The 15553-nt window shown below is 32.8% G+C and overlaps 1 protein-coding gene across 6 annotated transcripts in view; it reads left to right on the forward strand.

The window, feature by feature from the left end:
* The first annotated feature begins 1694 nt into the window (after positions 1-1694).
* Positions 1695-15553, forward strand: part of LOC125818801 (phosphoglycolate phosphatase 2) — a 105296-nt gene continuing 91437 nt past the window's right edge. Inside the window, exons 1-11 of one of the 6 annotated variants that reach the window (XM_049498313.1) lie at positions 1695-1859; positions 2995-3062; positions 4073-4165; positions 4256-4327; positions 5468-5539; positions 5666-5725; positions 5812-5864; positions 6028-6125; positions 6238-6337; positions 6484-6587; positions 7004-7193. In XM_049498313.1, the coding sequence (XP_049354270.1) occupies positions 1772-1859; positions 2995-3062; positions 4073-4165; positions 4256-4327; positions 5468-5539; positions 5666-5725; positions 5812-5864; positions 6028-6125; positions 6238-6337; positions 6484-6587; positions 7004-7098 (903 nt within the window). In that variant the 5' untranslated portion in view covers positions 1695-1771 and the 3' untranslated portion in view covers positions 7099-7193. Of the gene's footprint in view, positions 1860-2994; positions 3063-4072; positions 4166-4255; positions 4328-5467; positions 5540-5665; positions 5726-5811; positions 5865-6027; positions 6126-6237; positions 6338-6483; positions 6588-7003; positions 7194-15553 lie in introns of those variants that run through there. The other 5 variants (XM_049498315.1, XM_049498316.1, XM_049498314.1 and 2 more) reach the window with 5 other exon arrangements.

The raw sequence follows: 15553 nt of genomic DNA on the forward strand, positions 1-15553 counted from the left end.
GATGTCAAATTTTGTGGTGGATCTTTATAAATTTTGTGGGGATAATGATGATGATACTATGATTTCGATGGTGGATTTGATCGTAGGTGGTGAAATTTGTGGTGACTATTTTTTATTTTCATGGTGAAATTTATTGATTCGGTAGTAATATGATGGTAATGGTAATGATTTCATGGTAGTGTTCATTGAAGAAGAAACAATTGAATGACATGAAGAATTTAGTAAAAAATTGACATGGTATCAGATGTAGCAGTGACATGGCATTGATGTGGCACAAGTGTGATACACCTCTCATCGTGAGAGTGGTGCTACACATCTCAGAGGGTAAACAAATTCACTATTTAGTAGGAGAGGTGTGTAATAGGTCACTATATTAGTTTAAGCGTGTAACTGACTTTTCGGGACAAGTTTGGAGGTAAATTTATGCATTTCCCTTTTTAATCATTCAGACCATTAAATAGTTGCAAAATAAGAAAAAACAAACACACTCAATAACTAAGATTTGAATGACTAAAATTCAGATCTTAAAAATAAACAACCTTAATGACTGAGATGCTAATGATTAAGATTAAAACCTTCATTAAGTACAAATAAATGACACATTAGTTACGAATAGATTCTGTTTTAAAACCAATCACTTCTGCTCCTATACTAACAACTTATACTAATATCTTATTCTTCAATTTTTTTACTCCCTCCGTTTAAAAAAGAATGACCTCCTTTCGTTTTTAGTTTATTTAAAAAAGAATGACCTCTTTCCTTTTTTGATAATATTTTAATTTCAGTTTTCCACATGACATGTTTAAAGCCACAAGATTGAAGGGCAATTTAGTACATTTGACATAACTTTAATTTAGGACCACAAGATTCAAAAGTCTTATTTATTTTCTTAAACTCCGTGCCAAATCAAACCAAGTCAATCTTTTTGAAACGGAGAAAGTATTATTTATATTTTTTTTGCTTCGATTATCATATTATGTATTGTTTCTATTGTTCTCTTCTTATTTATTTTTAACTTTTTCATTATTTTACCTCTTTTTTCATACTTGATTTTAATATGTTTTACGTGAGCGCCAATGTCAATCGGAAACAATTTATCTACCTTAAAAAAAACGTACACACCACTCTCTCCAACCCCCACCCCCCTCCTTATAGTATTACACTAATATATTATTATTGATATTATTGTCATTTACATCCCTATGCTATAACTAAATTACGAATAACCCCCTTAATTTTAGCTAAATTAGTTTTAGCACATAAAAATGAATTTCAACAAAATTTAATCAACTAACTCAAACAAACTCTTATTTTTATTCATGCTATTCACACCTTCTCACAAATGTAATAATCCTACAGCTTTTCCTAAAAGCTCACGTCTTCTTTTCTCTCTTAAGAATTCAAATTTACAATCCTTGTTTACCACGTAAACAACCCCTCTCATAGATCGTTTTGGATCTTAGATGTAAGTGCAAAATAGTATTTTATTTTTCTTCTAATTTTACACGTTGTAGTATTTGTTGATAAATAAAATGATGTTAGCTATCCACCTTCCAATTTATTAAAACTATATAAATTCGAATATTTTTTCAGTGAGAATATTTCACTTTTTTCTTATTGGCACTATTTTATTCAGATAGTGTTATTTCTACGCCAATAATATTCCAAATCCTATTATTATTCATGGATTTCAATTTATTTTTTTTTGGAATTTTTGGTAAGTTCAAGAATACTTTTTGAGTTTTTGGTGTTTTTGATTCAAAGGGCAAGAATGAATGGAAAAATCTCAAAATCATTGTCTGTTGAGAATGCTAAGGAGCTTCTCAATTCTGTTGATGCATTTCTCTTCGATTGCGATGGTAAGAAAACCCCCAATTCGTATCATTCCTTTTCATATCATGTAATTTTGTATCGAGCATCTATCGGAAATAGTTTGTCTAACTCTCGAAGTAGGGGTAAAGTTGAATTGGTTTCTAAGATTGTTACTGGACTAATAGTTATTACCTAAAAAAGTTTGTTTCTTTGGTGAAAATTTGAAATTTAGAAGAAAGATGGCTTTTTGAGAAATCAATTCCGGTTAAAGTCTGCATACACTCTACCACCCCAGGCTCCACTTATGTGATTAAGCTGAATATGTTGTTGTTGTTATAACAAGTAATTTTGTCTTGAGGGTTTATTGGAAACAATATTTCTAACTCCCAAAGTAGGGGCAAAGTTGAGTTGATTTCTCATATTGTCACTCGACTAATAGCTATTAGCTCATAAAGTTAAATTCTTTGTTGAAGAAAATTGAAAATAAAAGGTAGTTCTTTTGAGAAAATAGCTAATTAGTTGAGTGACTATATGGGAAATCAACCCAGTGAAGTCTGCATATACTCCCACTTATGTGATTAACACCATCTATCTTGTTGTTTTTATATCAAGTAATTTTGTCAAGCTTTCTACAAAAAAAGCAATGCAAGAACGTATTCTTTTATCTAAGCTTCTAGCAAGTTCAGTGGATAAGATGGCTGCGCTCCAGCTTACTCAAGAATGGGACGGTCTATCAGAAACGACCTCTCTAACTCCCACGGTTGGGGTAAATTCGAGTTGATTTGTTAGATTATCACTCAACTAATACTTATTATCTCATAAAGTCAGTTTCTTTGTTGAAGAAAATTGAAATCATGATGAAAGGTTTCTTTTCTGAGATAATAGACAATTAGTTTAGTGACATCAACCCACCTAAAGTCTGCATACAGTCTACCCACCCCTGACCGCACTTGTGCGATTACACGGGATATGTTGTTGTTATTGTTATATAAAGTGATTTTGTCTTGAGGGTATATCGTAAACTATCTCTCTGCCTCTCAAGATAGGGGTAAGGTCTGCATACACTTGTAGGATTAGACTGGGTATATTGTTGTTGTTGTTGTTGTTGTTATATCATGTGATTTTTGTAAAAGATTTTTGTTTTCTTCATTTTTAGGAAATTTTCTTCTTACCCTTTTGTAGGTGTGATTTGGAAGGGGGAGAAATTGATTGATGGAGTCCCCGAGACACTCGACTTGCTTCGCTCTCATGTATTTCTTGTCCTTTCTTTTTTATATTCCTTTTTTCCTTTTCTGGTTCTGTGTTTTGTGAATATTTGATAAAGGGATACAAGAGGAAGGTTAATGGGGACTTGGGGTTTGTTGGAAACACTATCTATTTGAACTTGTTTTGTTCCTAAACTCAATAGTTTTATCTTTTAAAGGCAAATTTGTTGTGCTATAATTAGATAAAATTGATATTTATCTGTTCCGTGGCGGATGCATATACAGAGTCTATATATCTTTTGAAGTTGTGATTTTCGGAACTTGAAGTTGTGTTTGGACATGCATTGTACTTGGAAAAAATTTGATGTTTTGTGAGTGGAAGTCGCAAAAACTGGTTTGGGAACTTGAAAATATTTGAAGATAAAATCTAATCAAATGTCATGGCCAAACAAATATTTGAAGATAAATCTTCAAAATTTGATCCAAAATCTATGGCCAAAAGCTAATCTAAATTTTGGTTTTTACCTTTGTTCTGCTTTCTTGTGAGCATGGCTTTCCACGACTCTGGGTGTACATAAATGTGAATTGAGATGCAAATGCAGAACAACCAAAAGTTATGAGCTTTCGTGTAGGTGGTTCATGTACTAGATGTGTATTGAGATGCATATGCCCTTAGCAAAGTTGTTACTTTCACGTTGATTTTGTATGCTCATATAAATGTGAATTGAGACGCAAATGCAGAACAGCCAAAAGTTATAAGCTTTCCTGTCGATGGTTCATGTACTAGGTGTGTGTGTATCAAGATGCATATGCCCTCAGCAAAGTTGTTACTTTCATGTGGATTTTGTATGTTAATATAGATGTGAATTGAGACGCAAATGCATAACAGCCAAAAGTTCTAAGCTTTCCTGTGGTTAATTCATGTAGTAGGTGTGTGTAATCTATCTTGAGATGCATATGCCCTCAACAAAGTTTTCACTTTCATGTAGATTTCGTATGCTTATATAACTGGCTGTGTATGATGTATATCGAGATTGAATGATGTTTATATGCAGGGTAAGAAACCGGTATTTGTAACAAATAACTCAACAAAATCAAGAAAGCAATACGCCAAGAAGTTCCACTCCCTTGGAATTCCTGTTAATGAGGTTTTACACTCTAGTTTTTATTAGTACTGCAAATACCAAAACTACATTTCATCAGTTCTTCTTAAAACTAAACTCTCATTGTTTCTGCAGGATGAGATATTCTCGTCCTCATTTGCAGCAGCAATGTATCTGAAAGTAAATGACTTTCCAAGAGAAAAGAAGGTCAGTTATCATGTCGGTTCAAAGTCTCTTTCGTTTCCCCCCTTGATTTTGTTACTTGGGATGGGAAGGAAACAAACTGTTGGGAAAGTGTGCAATTTAAGAATGGGAAATCTGTCTTAGATGATGTATATTACTGGACTGAATAGGCGTAGATGACTACATAGTTGATCTCAATAGGAGACTTTGAAACTTGCTGATCTGAGTTCTGAGGAAGTAGTATTCTAGTTGTCCACGGATAATAGTTGGATAATTAGGATAGAAGTTTTCTGAACTACAAATTTGCTTGCTAAACAAATCACATGCAGACTGTTTAATTCAAAGATTGAAAGATTTAGTCCTGTTGATGACTGAAGGTTTCTATTTATGGCTCCAAGTGACAACAGTGGGTAACTATATTTGTTGCCTCACACAATTTAGAGACCAAATTCCAAACTAAACACTTCTTTTCTTTATTAACCCTAACCCCACTTGTGGGAGTCCACTGGGTATGTTGTTGTACAACTTTGGGAACAAAAACGGAAAGGCATTGTGATTATGAGCTAAAACTTTTTAGTAGATTTTAGACTTTTTAAGCTAAATCTCCTAATATACACTGGAAGAATCAAGTGCCTTTAGTTAACACCATTAAACTACACGTAGCATCATCAGTAAGTGGCAATGTTGGATCCCAAGGATCATGTAGTATTGTGTTGACAATGTGCTAAGGGTTTTCCATTTTACTTAAATCACTTTCTACATATGTCAAAATATGAGATTTTCTGAGTTTGTTGTTCATTGTTTGCTTATGAAAACATGTCATATCTTTTATAATGAGGGATTGTAGACTTGTCGTTTCTATTCTCAAAGTCCAAAACTTGATTAGTCTGCTTGTTTCTTTTTTAAATTTCAATAGATTTCCAATTTTCTCATTCACGTACTTCCATCGTAATTGGAGATGGTGGGCTGTGTGCAGCTGAATGCAAATTTTTTCCATTGCCCAAAATTTTATTTTGCAGCTTGATTTACGTCTTCATTTATTTCCCAAAAAGCGTTCCACATTGAGGGCATGTCGAAGCATAGTCTAGTGTGACTTGTTATCCTCTAACTTCTCACTCATTGTCCCAGCTCATCTAAAGGTTAGACCTGAACTTGATTTGGCAGGTTTATGTAATAGGCGAGGAAGGCATTCTGGAAGAACTGGAACAAGCTGGCTTTACAGCACTAGGTGGCCCGGTATGTGATCTTCTTTACTCTCATATTCTTAGTAAGTTGAATGCTGTGGGCCCCCCCCCCCTTCCCCGGAGGTTTGGCTGCTGCATAGATTTTACATTTAGCAGCTGAATTCGGACATTCTTGCAGGCAGATGGAAAGAAGAATATTGAACTGAAATCAGATTGTCTCTTTGAGCATGATAAGAATGTAAAGTACATCATTCTCTATAACTAATGCGGGCTTCTTCTCGATTATTGTATACTGAGCACAAATTATGCTATCTCTATTTTCAGGTTGGAGCTGTAATCGTTGGACTTGACCAATATATCAACTTTTATAAGCTACAGTATGTATCATCTCTTATAAGGCCTGCCTTTTTGATGAACTTGAATTGTAGCTTCACTTAGAGAACAGTCGTTTGTCATTGAGGGAGTTTTGGTAAACTAAATGTATGAAAAGAATGATGCTAAACTTATCCTTGAAATGTCATTCTTGGTGACTGCGTGTAGGTATGGAACTCTCTGCATCCGTGAGAATCCTGGTTGCCTTTTTATCGCGACCAATCGTGATGCAGTGGGACATTTAACTGATCTTCAAGAGTGGCCTGGTAAATATCACTTTTAGTGCCTTTTCATTGCACCAATAAAGATTGATTTTACATTTGAGTATTCTGCAAAAGCTTGCTACTTTACTAATGATCTTTTTGCTTGTGACCGTAGGTGCGGGATGTATGGTTGCTGCAATATGCGGGACAACCCAAAAAGAGCCTATTACAGTTGGGAAGCCATCGACTTTTCTGATGGATTTTCTATTGCAGAAGTAAGAAATTTATATGCAGCTTAGCATATAAACCTATTTTTGAGAAAGCTAGTTATGAACGATACGTTTGAAAGAGCACTTCATGGTAGTTCAGAGTTGCATAATTCTTTGTGAACTTAATATTGGTGCCATTTCTCATTCAACAGGTATAACATCACTACATCCAGGATGTGCATGGTGGGTGACAGATTGGACACCGATATTCTATTTGGACAGAATGCCGGGTGTAGAACTCTCCTTGTATTTTCAGGTATACGAATGCTTTCCATTTCCTTGTTTATTTTAGGAAAAGGTCCAAATTTGCTCTAGTACTATTCAAAATTCTTCAGTTTTTCCATCTGTTACACTTTTTGGTCAATTCATGCCCTTCTCATTAGAAAATCGTCTCGTTTTTTCCCTTGCCCTTAACGGAGCTCCAACATGAAATGAATGAACTCCACATCCATGTTGGAGCTTCCGTTAGAGGTCAGGGCCAAAAACAAGACTTTTTCCTACCGACAAAGGTAATAATATTAGATCAGAATTCAAACGGAGGGCAAAGTAGAACAATTTCCGATAGTACAGAGCAGAATTGACCCTTTTCTCGACTTGTTTTAAATTAGTCGATTCAATTTCCAATAATAGCTACGTTAAACAAGAAATTGTCCTTGCTTCTATGATTTGCAGGTGTAACAAATGAATCAAATTATGAAGATTTATCCAAAGAAGTTAAACCAGAATACTATACCAATTCTATAGCTGACATGCTCAAGTATATCTAGATTGATATTTGAAGGTGGTATGTTATGTTTATCATTCTTTGCAAACAGCAAAAGCTGCCTGCCCATTGTTGAAACAAGTAAATTACTTATTAGAATTGGTACCTATTGGAACTACTCTTATGACTCCTTTGAAGAGTTCAACAACTACGTCAACGAGTAATCCTAAAGACAAAGGATAACTTAGTTTTAGTATAATTAGATCTCCTAAGTCACATATAACTTATACTACTATAGTTGTATATAAATACGGGAGTAGACATAACACATTGTAAGATCAATATAAATAATATATCCTTTGGTTCATGCTTCTGGAGAATATCACGGTCTAACATGGTATCATACCATACTTCGGACTCATCGTCCACTTCTCAAACGGCAGCTATGGCTCAAGTAAGCAACCCATCTCCTTCTCCTCTCAACAACGCCCATCACTTTATTTCCATAAAATTAACGTCTACGAATTATCTTTTTTGGAAAACACAAATTTGTCCGTTTCTTCGAGGCCAAGAGCTTTTTGGTTATGTAGATGGAAGTTATGTATGTCCGCCACCTCATATGGCAGGCAAAGATGGCGACCAAGATGTCGTCAATTCGGCATATCTTCGGTGGATCAAACAAGATCAATTGATTATGAGTCTCATTATATCATCTCTCGAAAGAGGCAATTCCCACTGCTATAAGGCTACCCATGACAAAATCTATTTGGGATGCTCTATAGGCTGCCTTCTCGTCATCATCGAATACTCGAATTCTAAACCTTAATATGCAACTTCAAAATCTTAAACAAGAGGATTTGAGCAACACTCAATATCTTTACAAGGTCAAATTACTTATTGATGAACTAGCAACTGTTGGTTGTCAGAGGCGAATCCAGAATTTCAAGAAAATGGGTGCACCATTGCTTTAAAGATAAGATCAAAAAATTTATAATAACAATAACTAAGCGAGCAATACATAAAAATTACATTACCACAAAAAATCATCAGTTTACAATTGTACTCGACGAGACTTCATATTTTGAAAACGATTTATAATAGCATCATTACTTACATTTTCAAATATCTTCCGCTCTATCTTACAAACTAAACAGCCATTCAAAAATTCTTCACCAATGCGATTACGTAGATAATTTTTGATGAGCTTCATTGAGGAGAATGCTCTTTCCACACTTGCCGTAGCAACACGCAAAATCAAAGCCAACTTTACAAGCAAATAAATAAGAGACCAAGTTTGATCTAATTTTGTTTGTGCCATCATCGTAGCAAGATCTTTAATCCCCTTCAAGTTGAGAAACTTGTTATCACACTCTCGAGCATAGACAATGAAACTATCAAGCTGATAACTAAGATCTCAAAGTTCATTATCACCAAACTCACTTTTATAATATTCGGCCAACTTCATTATTCTGCTCTTACTAAAATTAGCAGATGAATCAACCGGATTCAAACTAGTCATACCTAGGAGTAAGTCACTAGTCACAACATCAAAACGATTATTGAGCTGCTGAAGTTGCAAATCAATAACTGCATAAAACACTTCCACACGAAAGTGATGTAAATATGAAATTTCGAACTTCTTATGCTTCGATCTTGGATAGTCTTCAGTCATTTCAGGAACCAAAATATCATGTTTACTACAAAATGAAGAAACCTCATCCATCAAAGACTCCAAACCACTCTCTCTCATTGTTTGTAATCTTCTCTTTGAAAGATTAAGCAATCCCATAGCATTGACAATATCTTAATCGTTCTTTTGTAAAGCTTTGTTCAATTCATTTGTTAGAAGCAACATCTTGAATATCAAATGCAACACAAAGATAAATTCGAATTCTTGAATTTTATCTAAAAGGTTACTTGCCGCAAGTTTATCAAGATCATGTGGAGAATCTTCTTTCATATCTTTAAGCACATTAACAATTGAAGAAAATATAATCATGAAATTTTCCAAGGTCTTAAAATGGGATCCCCAACTAGTATCACCCGGTCGTTGGAGGCCACGTTCTTGATTTAATCTTTGTCCGATAAGAATTTCTCCAGATCTAAGGAATTCTTCCAACTTCTCAACTTGGTGTTGTCGAAGTAAGTCCCTGCGTTTAAAAGATGTCCCAATAGTATTCAAAACATTAGTGACAACATAAAAGAAATTTTTCACATCCGGATGTTTTTTAGAAGGAGCCACAAGTGTCAATTGCAATTGGTGAGCAAAACAATGAATATAATATGTAGACGAAGCATCTTGCAAAATCAAAGATTTTAGGCCATTTTTTTCTCCTTGCATATTACTAGATCTATCATAACCTTGTCCACGGAGTCTTGATAGGCATAACGAGTGATCCAAAAGTAAAGAGTGAATTACTTTTTGCAATGATCTTGCGGATGTATCACCCACATGAACAATACCCAAAAGCTTTCTATCAACTCTCCGTTTTTGTTAACATATCGTAAAATTAGTGCCATTTGCTCTTTATGTGAATTGTCCTTTGACTCATCAACTAGTATTCCAAAATAATCACCATCCAAGTCTTTGATGATAGCTTTAATTGTTTCTTTAGTACAAGCATCCACAATCTCTTTTTGAATTGTTGAACAAATTATCATATCAATTTTTGGAGCATGTTGTAATATCACCTTTTCCACATCCGGACGATTAACCCATGAAATTTCAAAGGTTCAAGAAAAAGACCTTTGTAATCAGAATCTTCACTCTCATCATGACCACGAAATGACAATCAATTTCTTAGGAGAAACCTTTCCACATCGATTGAGGCATTTAAACGAATTCGATAATCATTTTTTGTTTTTTCACTTTGCTTGTGAAGAGAAGATTGAATTGATTGACGTTGATTCGCAAAATCAAGCATCCTATTCAAACATTTGTTATGCATACTATTCACCTCACCAACATGCAATCGAATTCTTTCCGGACCATGGTTCCAATTCTTAAAACCATCTTGTGTAAATGATTTTCCCGCATTACCACGACTTTCAAATTCATTCTTGAAGAGATAACAACACAAACAAAATAGCATCATCGTCTATGCTATATTCCAACCAAGCATAATTTGGAGCATTAAACCACTCAGGATTAAATTGCCGATTACTAGTCCCAAATGTTGTTTTAGGATATACACGAAGTTTTGGTTGATAAGGCCCCATTAAAATATAATGTCTCCTCACAACATCTCGAATATTAGAATCATATTCAAAGATGTGTTTTCTTTCTCCGGGATCCCGTTTGAGAGATCCAACCCCAAGAATACAATCAACATTTGAAGAAGAAGGTGTAATTGTCTCTCTTTGAGCTTCTGGAGCTACATGTGAGCTAACAAATGGACCGCTACTAGAACGTGGTTGCTTAATAAAAAATTTATCCATTTAGATATTCAAGAATAAATATTCCTACAAATTCAAATAACTAATCAACTTAGTCACAAATTTAACTAGCAAATTTAAAATAAAATAAGAGAATCGCATATCTTTCACAATAAAAAATAAGGGAATCACACCCTTGCAAGTTCAAATAAAATAAAGGAATCACAATCCTTGCAAATCTAACTAAAATAGAGGAATCACACCCCTTTCACATTTAACAATAAGAAAATCACACATTCATAATAAAAAGAGGACTTATGCCTCTTTTGCATTCGAAATCACATATTCATAGAAAGAAGAGGAATCACACCCCTTTCACATTAAAAAAATAAGAGAATCACACCCTTTTCACATTAAAAAAATAAGGGAATCACACCCCTTTCACATTAAAAAAAAAAGAGGAATCACACTCTTCAAAATTGATAATATAATATGAAACACATTCCTTACAAGTTACATCGCAAAATATGTAAGTTTGAGATAATCAATTCTTTAGCTATGACAGGGTTGCGGAATTTATGTTGTATAAAGCCCACATTCTTTTAATATTCTTTTAGCATCTTTATATGCAAAATACTCATGTATTCTAAGCATTCTCATTTCATGTATTGCTACTATCAACTTTGTAGATCTTAAGCTTGTACTTAAATATGCTTTTTCCATTTCAGGAATTGCTTTGTCAATATGATGCAATGCTATGCGGCGTTTTCACGCTCTTTTCCTTACACTATGCAAGTGATATTGAATGTTTTTCAACATATTTTTACGCTACTACAAGCATAAATGGTTGACAATATGGTAAATATTGTATATACACATGTATTTTAATTAAAACAATATATTTTAATTTCCCTACAGGTACTAAGTATTCTTTTTATATTCTAAGTTAATATAAAATATAGTATGATTTGTTGTTAACAATAATAATTATGAAATACAAAGTTTTGCGTTTATACCTTTTTCTTGTTTCTTCGATGAATAGTTTTGATCACTACCGCAACAGTTCTCCCTCCAGGCTATGAACGATTTTTAGCCTTCGCGACCTTAGTCTATCAGCTACTTTGCTATCGTTCCTCCCTTAGGCTGAAGATCACAATCTTCACTTAAAAACTATTCTTGGAATTTAGAGAAAATAGGTATAGAAACCAAACTTTTTATTTTATGATATTATTCTTACAAACAAACCATATATATTTTACACACTTAAAAACATATCTAGAAATACTAATTGATCTCTGATGTTGAATAGTTTTTGACTTTTGTCGTCTATGGACTCTGCCACTAGTTGCATTTTTTCATACACCCTGTTAATCAAGATATGTGTTCGATTGTCCATATTGGACATTTCTTGACAGAAAATCTGCAAAAGAATTATCAATTCCTTTAATTTGTTCTATTTTAAAACAATAAAAAGATAATAAAACCTGCCACCTATGCAATCGTCTCTATTGTGGTTCAGATGGACGTTTGTTGAAAATTAGTCCTGACACCTGCGTGTTATCAGTTCTAATAACAAATTGTTTAGGTAAAAGGAGAGCTGAAAATTTCCTAATTCCTCTAACAATAGATAATAATTCTTTTTCATTAGTTGAATATCTTGTTTCTGCTTCATTAAAGGTTCCACTTGTGTATCTACAGATTTCATTTAAATCAATTTGTAATAATGCTCCCCAATGATAATCAGAAGCATCTGTTTGTAATACCAAATTATCTTTTTCATCTGGTAGTCTAAGTTTTGGTAACTTAGAGCATTCTTCTTTTAACTGTTTTATGCACTGAGTGTGTTATTCAGTCCATCCAAGTCTGTTAGTTTTTCTTATTAACTTTTGCAAGATATTCCTTTTTTTTGCTAGATCTGGAATGAATTCTCCTGCATAGTTAAGACATCCTAAAAATCGTTGTATTTCCTGTTTGGTTGTTAATTTATCAGGAAATTCCACAATTTTTCTTGAGATGTGAGCTTGTAGCTCTATTCCATTCTTTGAAATAACCATTCCTAAGAATTCTATTTCATTTTTGTTTATTTCTGCCTTTTTTCTGGCTTAGAACTATTCCATTTTGTAAACATATTTCTGAATTTTTTTTCAGATGCGTTAAATGTTCTTGATATGTGTTTGAACATATTAGTATATCATCTATATAGACGATTAGAAATTCCTTTTTGGAGAATATTTTGTCCATCTTTCTTTGAAAGATTTGAGGGGCATTTTTTAATCCGAAAGGCATAACTATCCATTCGTAGTGTCCATTGGGCGTGCTGAATGGCGTTAGTGGGATAGATTTTTCTGTTACTTTTATATGCCAAAATCCACTTTTACAGTCGAATTTTGAAAAATAAGTTTTTCCTTTGGCAGTGTTTATAAGATTGTTTTTATTTGGGGTAAAGTATCCATCAAATATGCAATTCTTGTTTAGTTCTTTATAGTTTATTACCATTCGAGTTTTTCCTCTTTTTATCTTAGCATGGTTTCTTACCATGAATGCTGGACTACTATGATGATTTTTACTAGGTTTGATTAATTTTAAATTAATCAATTCTTTGATTTGAGTTTTGAACTCATTTTTGTCTTCTTCATTGTAGATCATTGGTTTTACTCTAATGATGACACTAGGGTCTTTAAGAGTTAAATTGGCTTTCTCTTGATTCTTTTCCTATTTTTCTAAGGGATTTTCACCATATGATTTTTGTAAGTTTTCTTTTATCCATTCTAGATTGAGACATTTACAAGAAATCCTCTTTAGGTGTTCTAGATATTTTCTTTTATCAATTTCCATTTTACTTTTCTAGGGTATAAGGATTTTGTTTTCTCGGGACTTTAATAAAATGTCCACATGGGGTTTTTAGGCTTATCATATATAATGTTTGATGATAATCCTGAAATTGTTGTAGAAAATCATTTCCTAATAATATATCTGTTTCCAGTTTATCATATGAAAATAACTTATTTATAGAAGAAAAACATACAATTATGATAAACACTTTTATTGAAAAAGTAAGCAATTGGTACATAGGATTATCAGGAAAAAGGTATATATATATATCTTGTTAGTTTGTTTATTAAAAAGAGAAATCATAAACTAAAATTACCTTAAACTTTGACAATGATGATTTCTCTAGATTCTTGACTTGAAGTTGGACACTTGAAGCTGGACACTTGAAGCTTCTTCTTTATGTGAAAAATTAAAAATAAATTTGAAGAGAGAAAAAAGATATTGTTGGAATTTGGGAACTTGAAAAGTGGGTGGGAAGGAAACTTTTGAAGTTTTTGACTTTTAGAACTTTTAGAATTTAGCTTTTTTAAAAAAAATAAATGAAAAACATGTTTTTAGTTAATAAAAATAAATTGAAGCAAATTGGGGCTGCCTGGGATCAAACCTGCGACCTTTGTGTTGAAATCTTGCTGTCATACCAGTGAACCATCCAGCCATCTTGAGAATGAGTTTCACAAGTTTTAATTTAATATATTCTTTAATAATTATAGAAGTAATATGTCGAGTTTAGTCGGATGACCACGGATTCCGGTGACCCAAAATTTATACATAAATTCTCCCCTGACTATATTTTTTTTCATACTTAATTTTGATATGTTTTACCTGAGCTCTGAGGTCTATCTAAAACAACATAGGAAAAATTGTGCATTATAGCAAACTATTAATTCAAAATAAATGTTATAGCTACATTTTCATTTGATTCTAATCCGTAGCAAACACTTTGTCATTCAAAGAATCTTGCTCGCCACTCTGGAATCTCGCTCGTCTCTCTCACTTTATACAAACACAAATGTATTAATTGTGTTTGTGTTTGTGTTTGTATAAAGCAAGAGAGAACTGTATATACAAATACATATCTTTTCGTTCTATACACTTATAATTATACAAATACAGATCTTCCCCTGCCAAGTTCTCTTTTGCCTTTCTCTCTTTCTCGCTTTATACAAACATAAATTATACTCCCTTCGTTTCACAAAGAATGACCTAGTTTGACTTGACACAAAGTTTAAGAAAATAAAGAAGACTTTTGAATCTTGTGGTCCTAAATTAAAGTTATATCAAATGTACAAAATTGTCCTTAAATCTTGTGTCCTTAAACATGCCACGTGGAAAGTTGAAATTAAAATGTTACAAAAAAAGAGGTCATTCTTTTTTAAACAGACTAAAAAGGAAATGAGGTCATTCTTTTTAAAACGGAGAGAGTACAAATTACAATGTATAATTTGTGTTGTATAAAGCGAGAGAGAGAAATTTGATATACAAATGTTTTAATTAGATTCAATTGTATGCAAATTCAAATTTTATGTAGATATACAAACACAAATATTGATACATATACATAGTAGTTACATATATATAGTTATCTAAACAATCGTTGCGCTTTTATACAAACGAGATGTCTGCCTACGATTTATACAAATCAGATGCATGTTTGCTATGGAGCGCAAATAGCAAAACTGTAGCTATAAAACGCTAATATGATTTTTATGTTTGTTATTCCTAAAATTCGCTCAACATAACTATCTTCATGACATAAGGATAAAACTCCGTACACACTACTCTCTTCACCCCTACACTTGATTACCCTAATATACTATTATTGATAGTATTATCATTTACACCCTTATACTATAGCTAAAATATGAATAAACCCCCTTAAATTTAGCTAAATTAGTTTTAACACATAAAAATGATTTTCAACCGTTACGTTTAATCAACTAACTCAAATAAACTCTTATTTTTACTCATGCTACTTGCGCCTTCTCACAAATGTAATCATCTTTTAACTTTTCCCTAAGAACTCACATCTTCTTACTCTTTTAATGACTCAAATTCATAATTCATATTTAGAACAACCCCTCTCTCTAGATATTTTGGATCTTTGATGTAAGTGCAAATAATATTTTATTTTTCTTCTAATTTTACACGTTGTTGTATTTGTTGATAAATAAAATGATGTTAGCTACCCACCTTCCAATTTAAAACTATACAAATTCGACTATTTTTTCAGTGAGAATATTTCACTTCACTAATATTTTATTTTTCTTCTAATTTTACACGTTGTTGTATTTGTTGGTAAATAAAATGATGCT

The sequence above is a fragment of the Solanum verrucosum genome, unplaced genomic scaffold, assembly GCF_900185275.1.
Source record: "Solanum verrucosum unplaced genomic scaffold, falcon-dt-bn FXZP01000252.1, whole genome shotgun sequence".
In the NCBI taxonomy this organism is placed as follows: domain Eukaryota; kingdom Viridiplantae; phylum Streptophyta; class Magnoliopsida; order Solanales; family Solanaceae; genus Solanum; species Solanum verrucosum.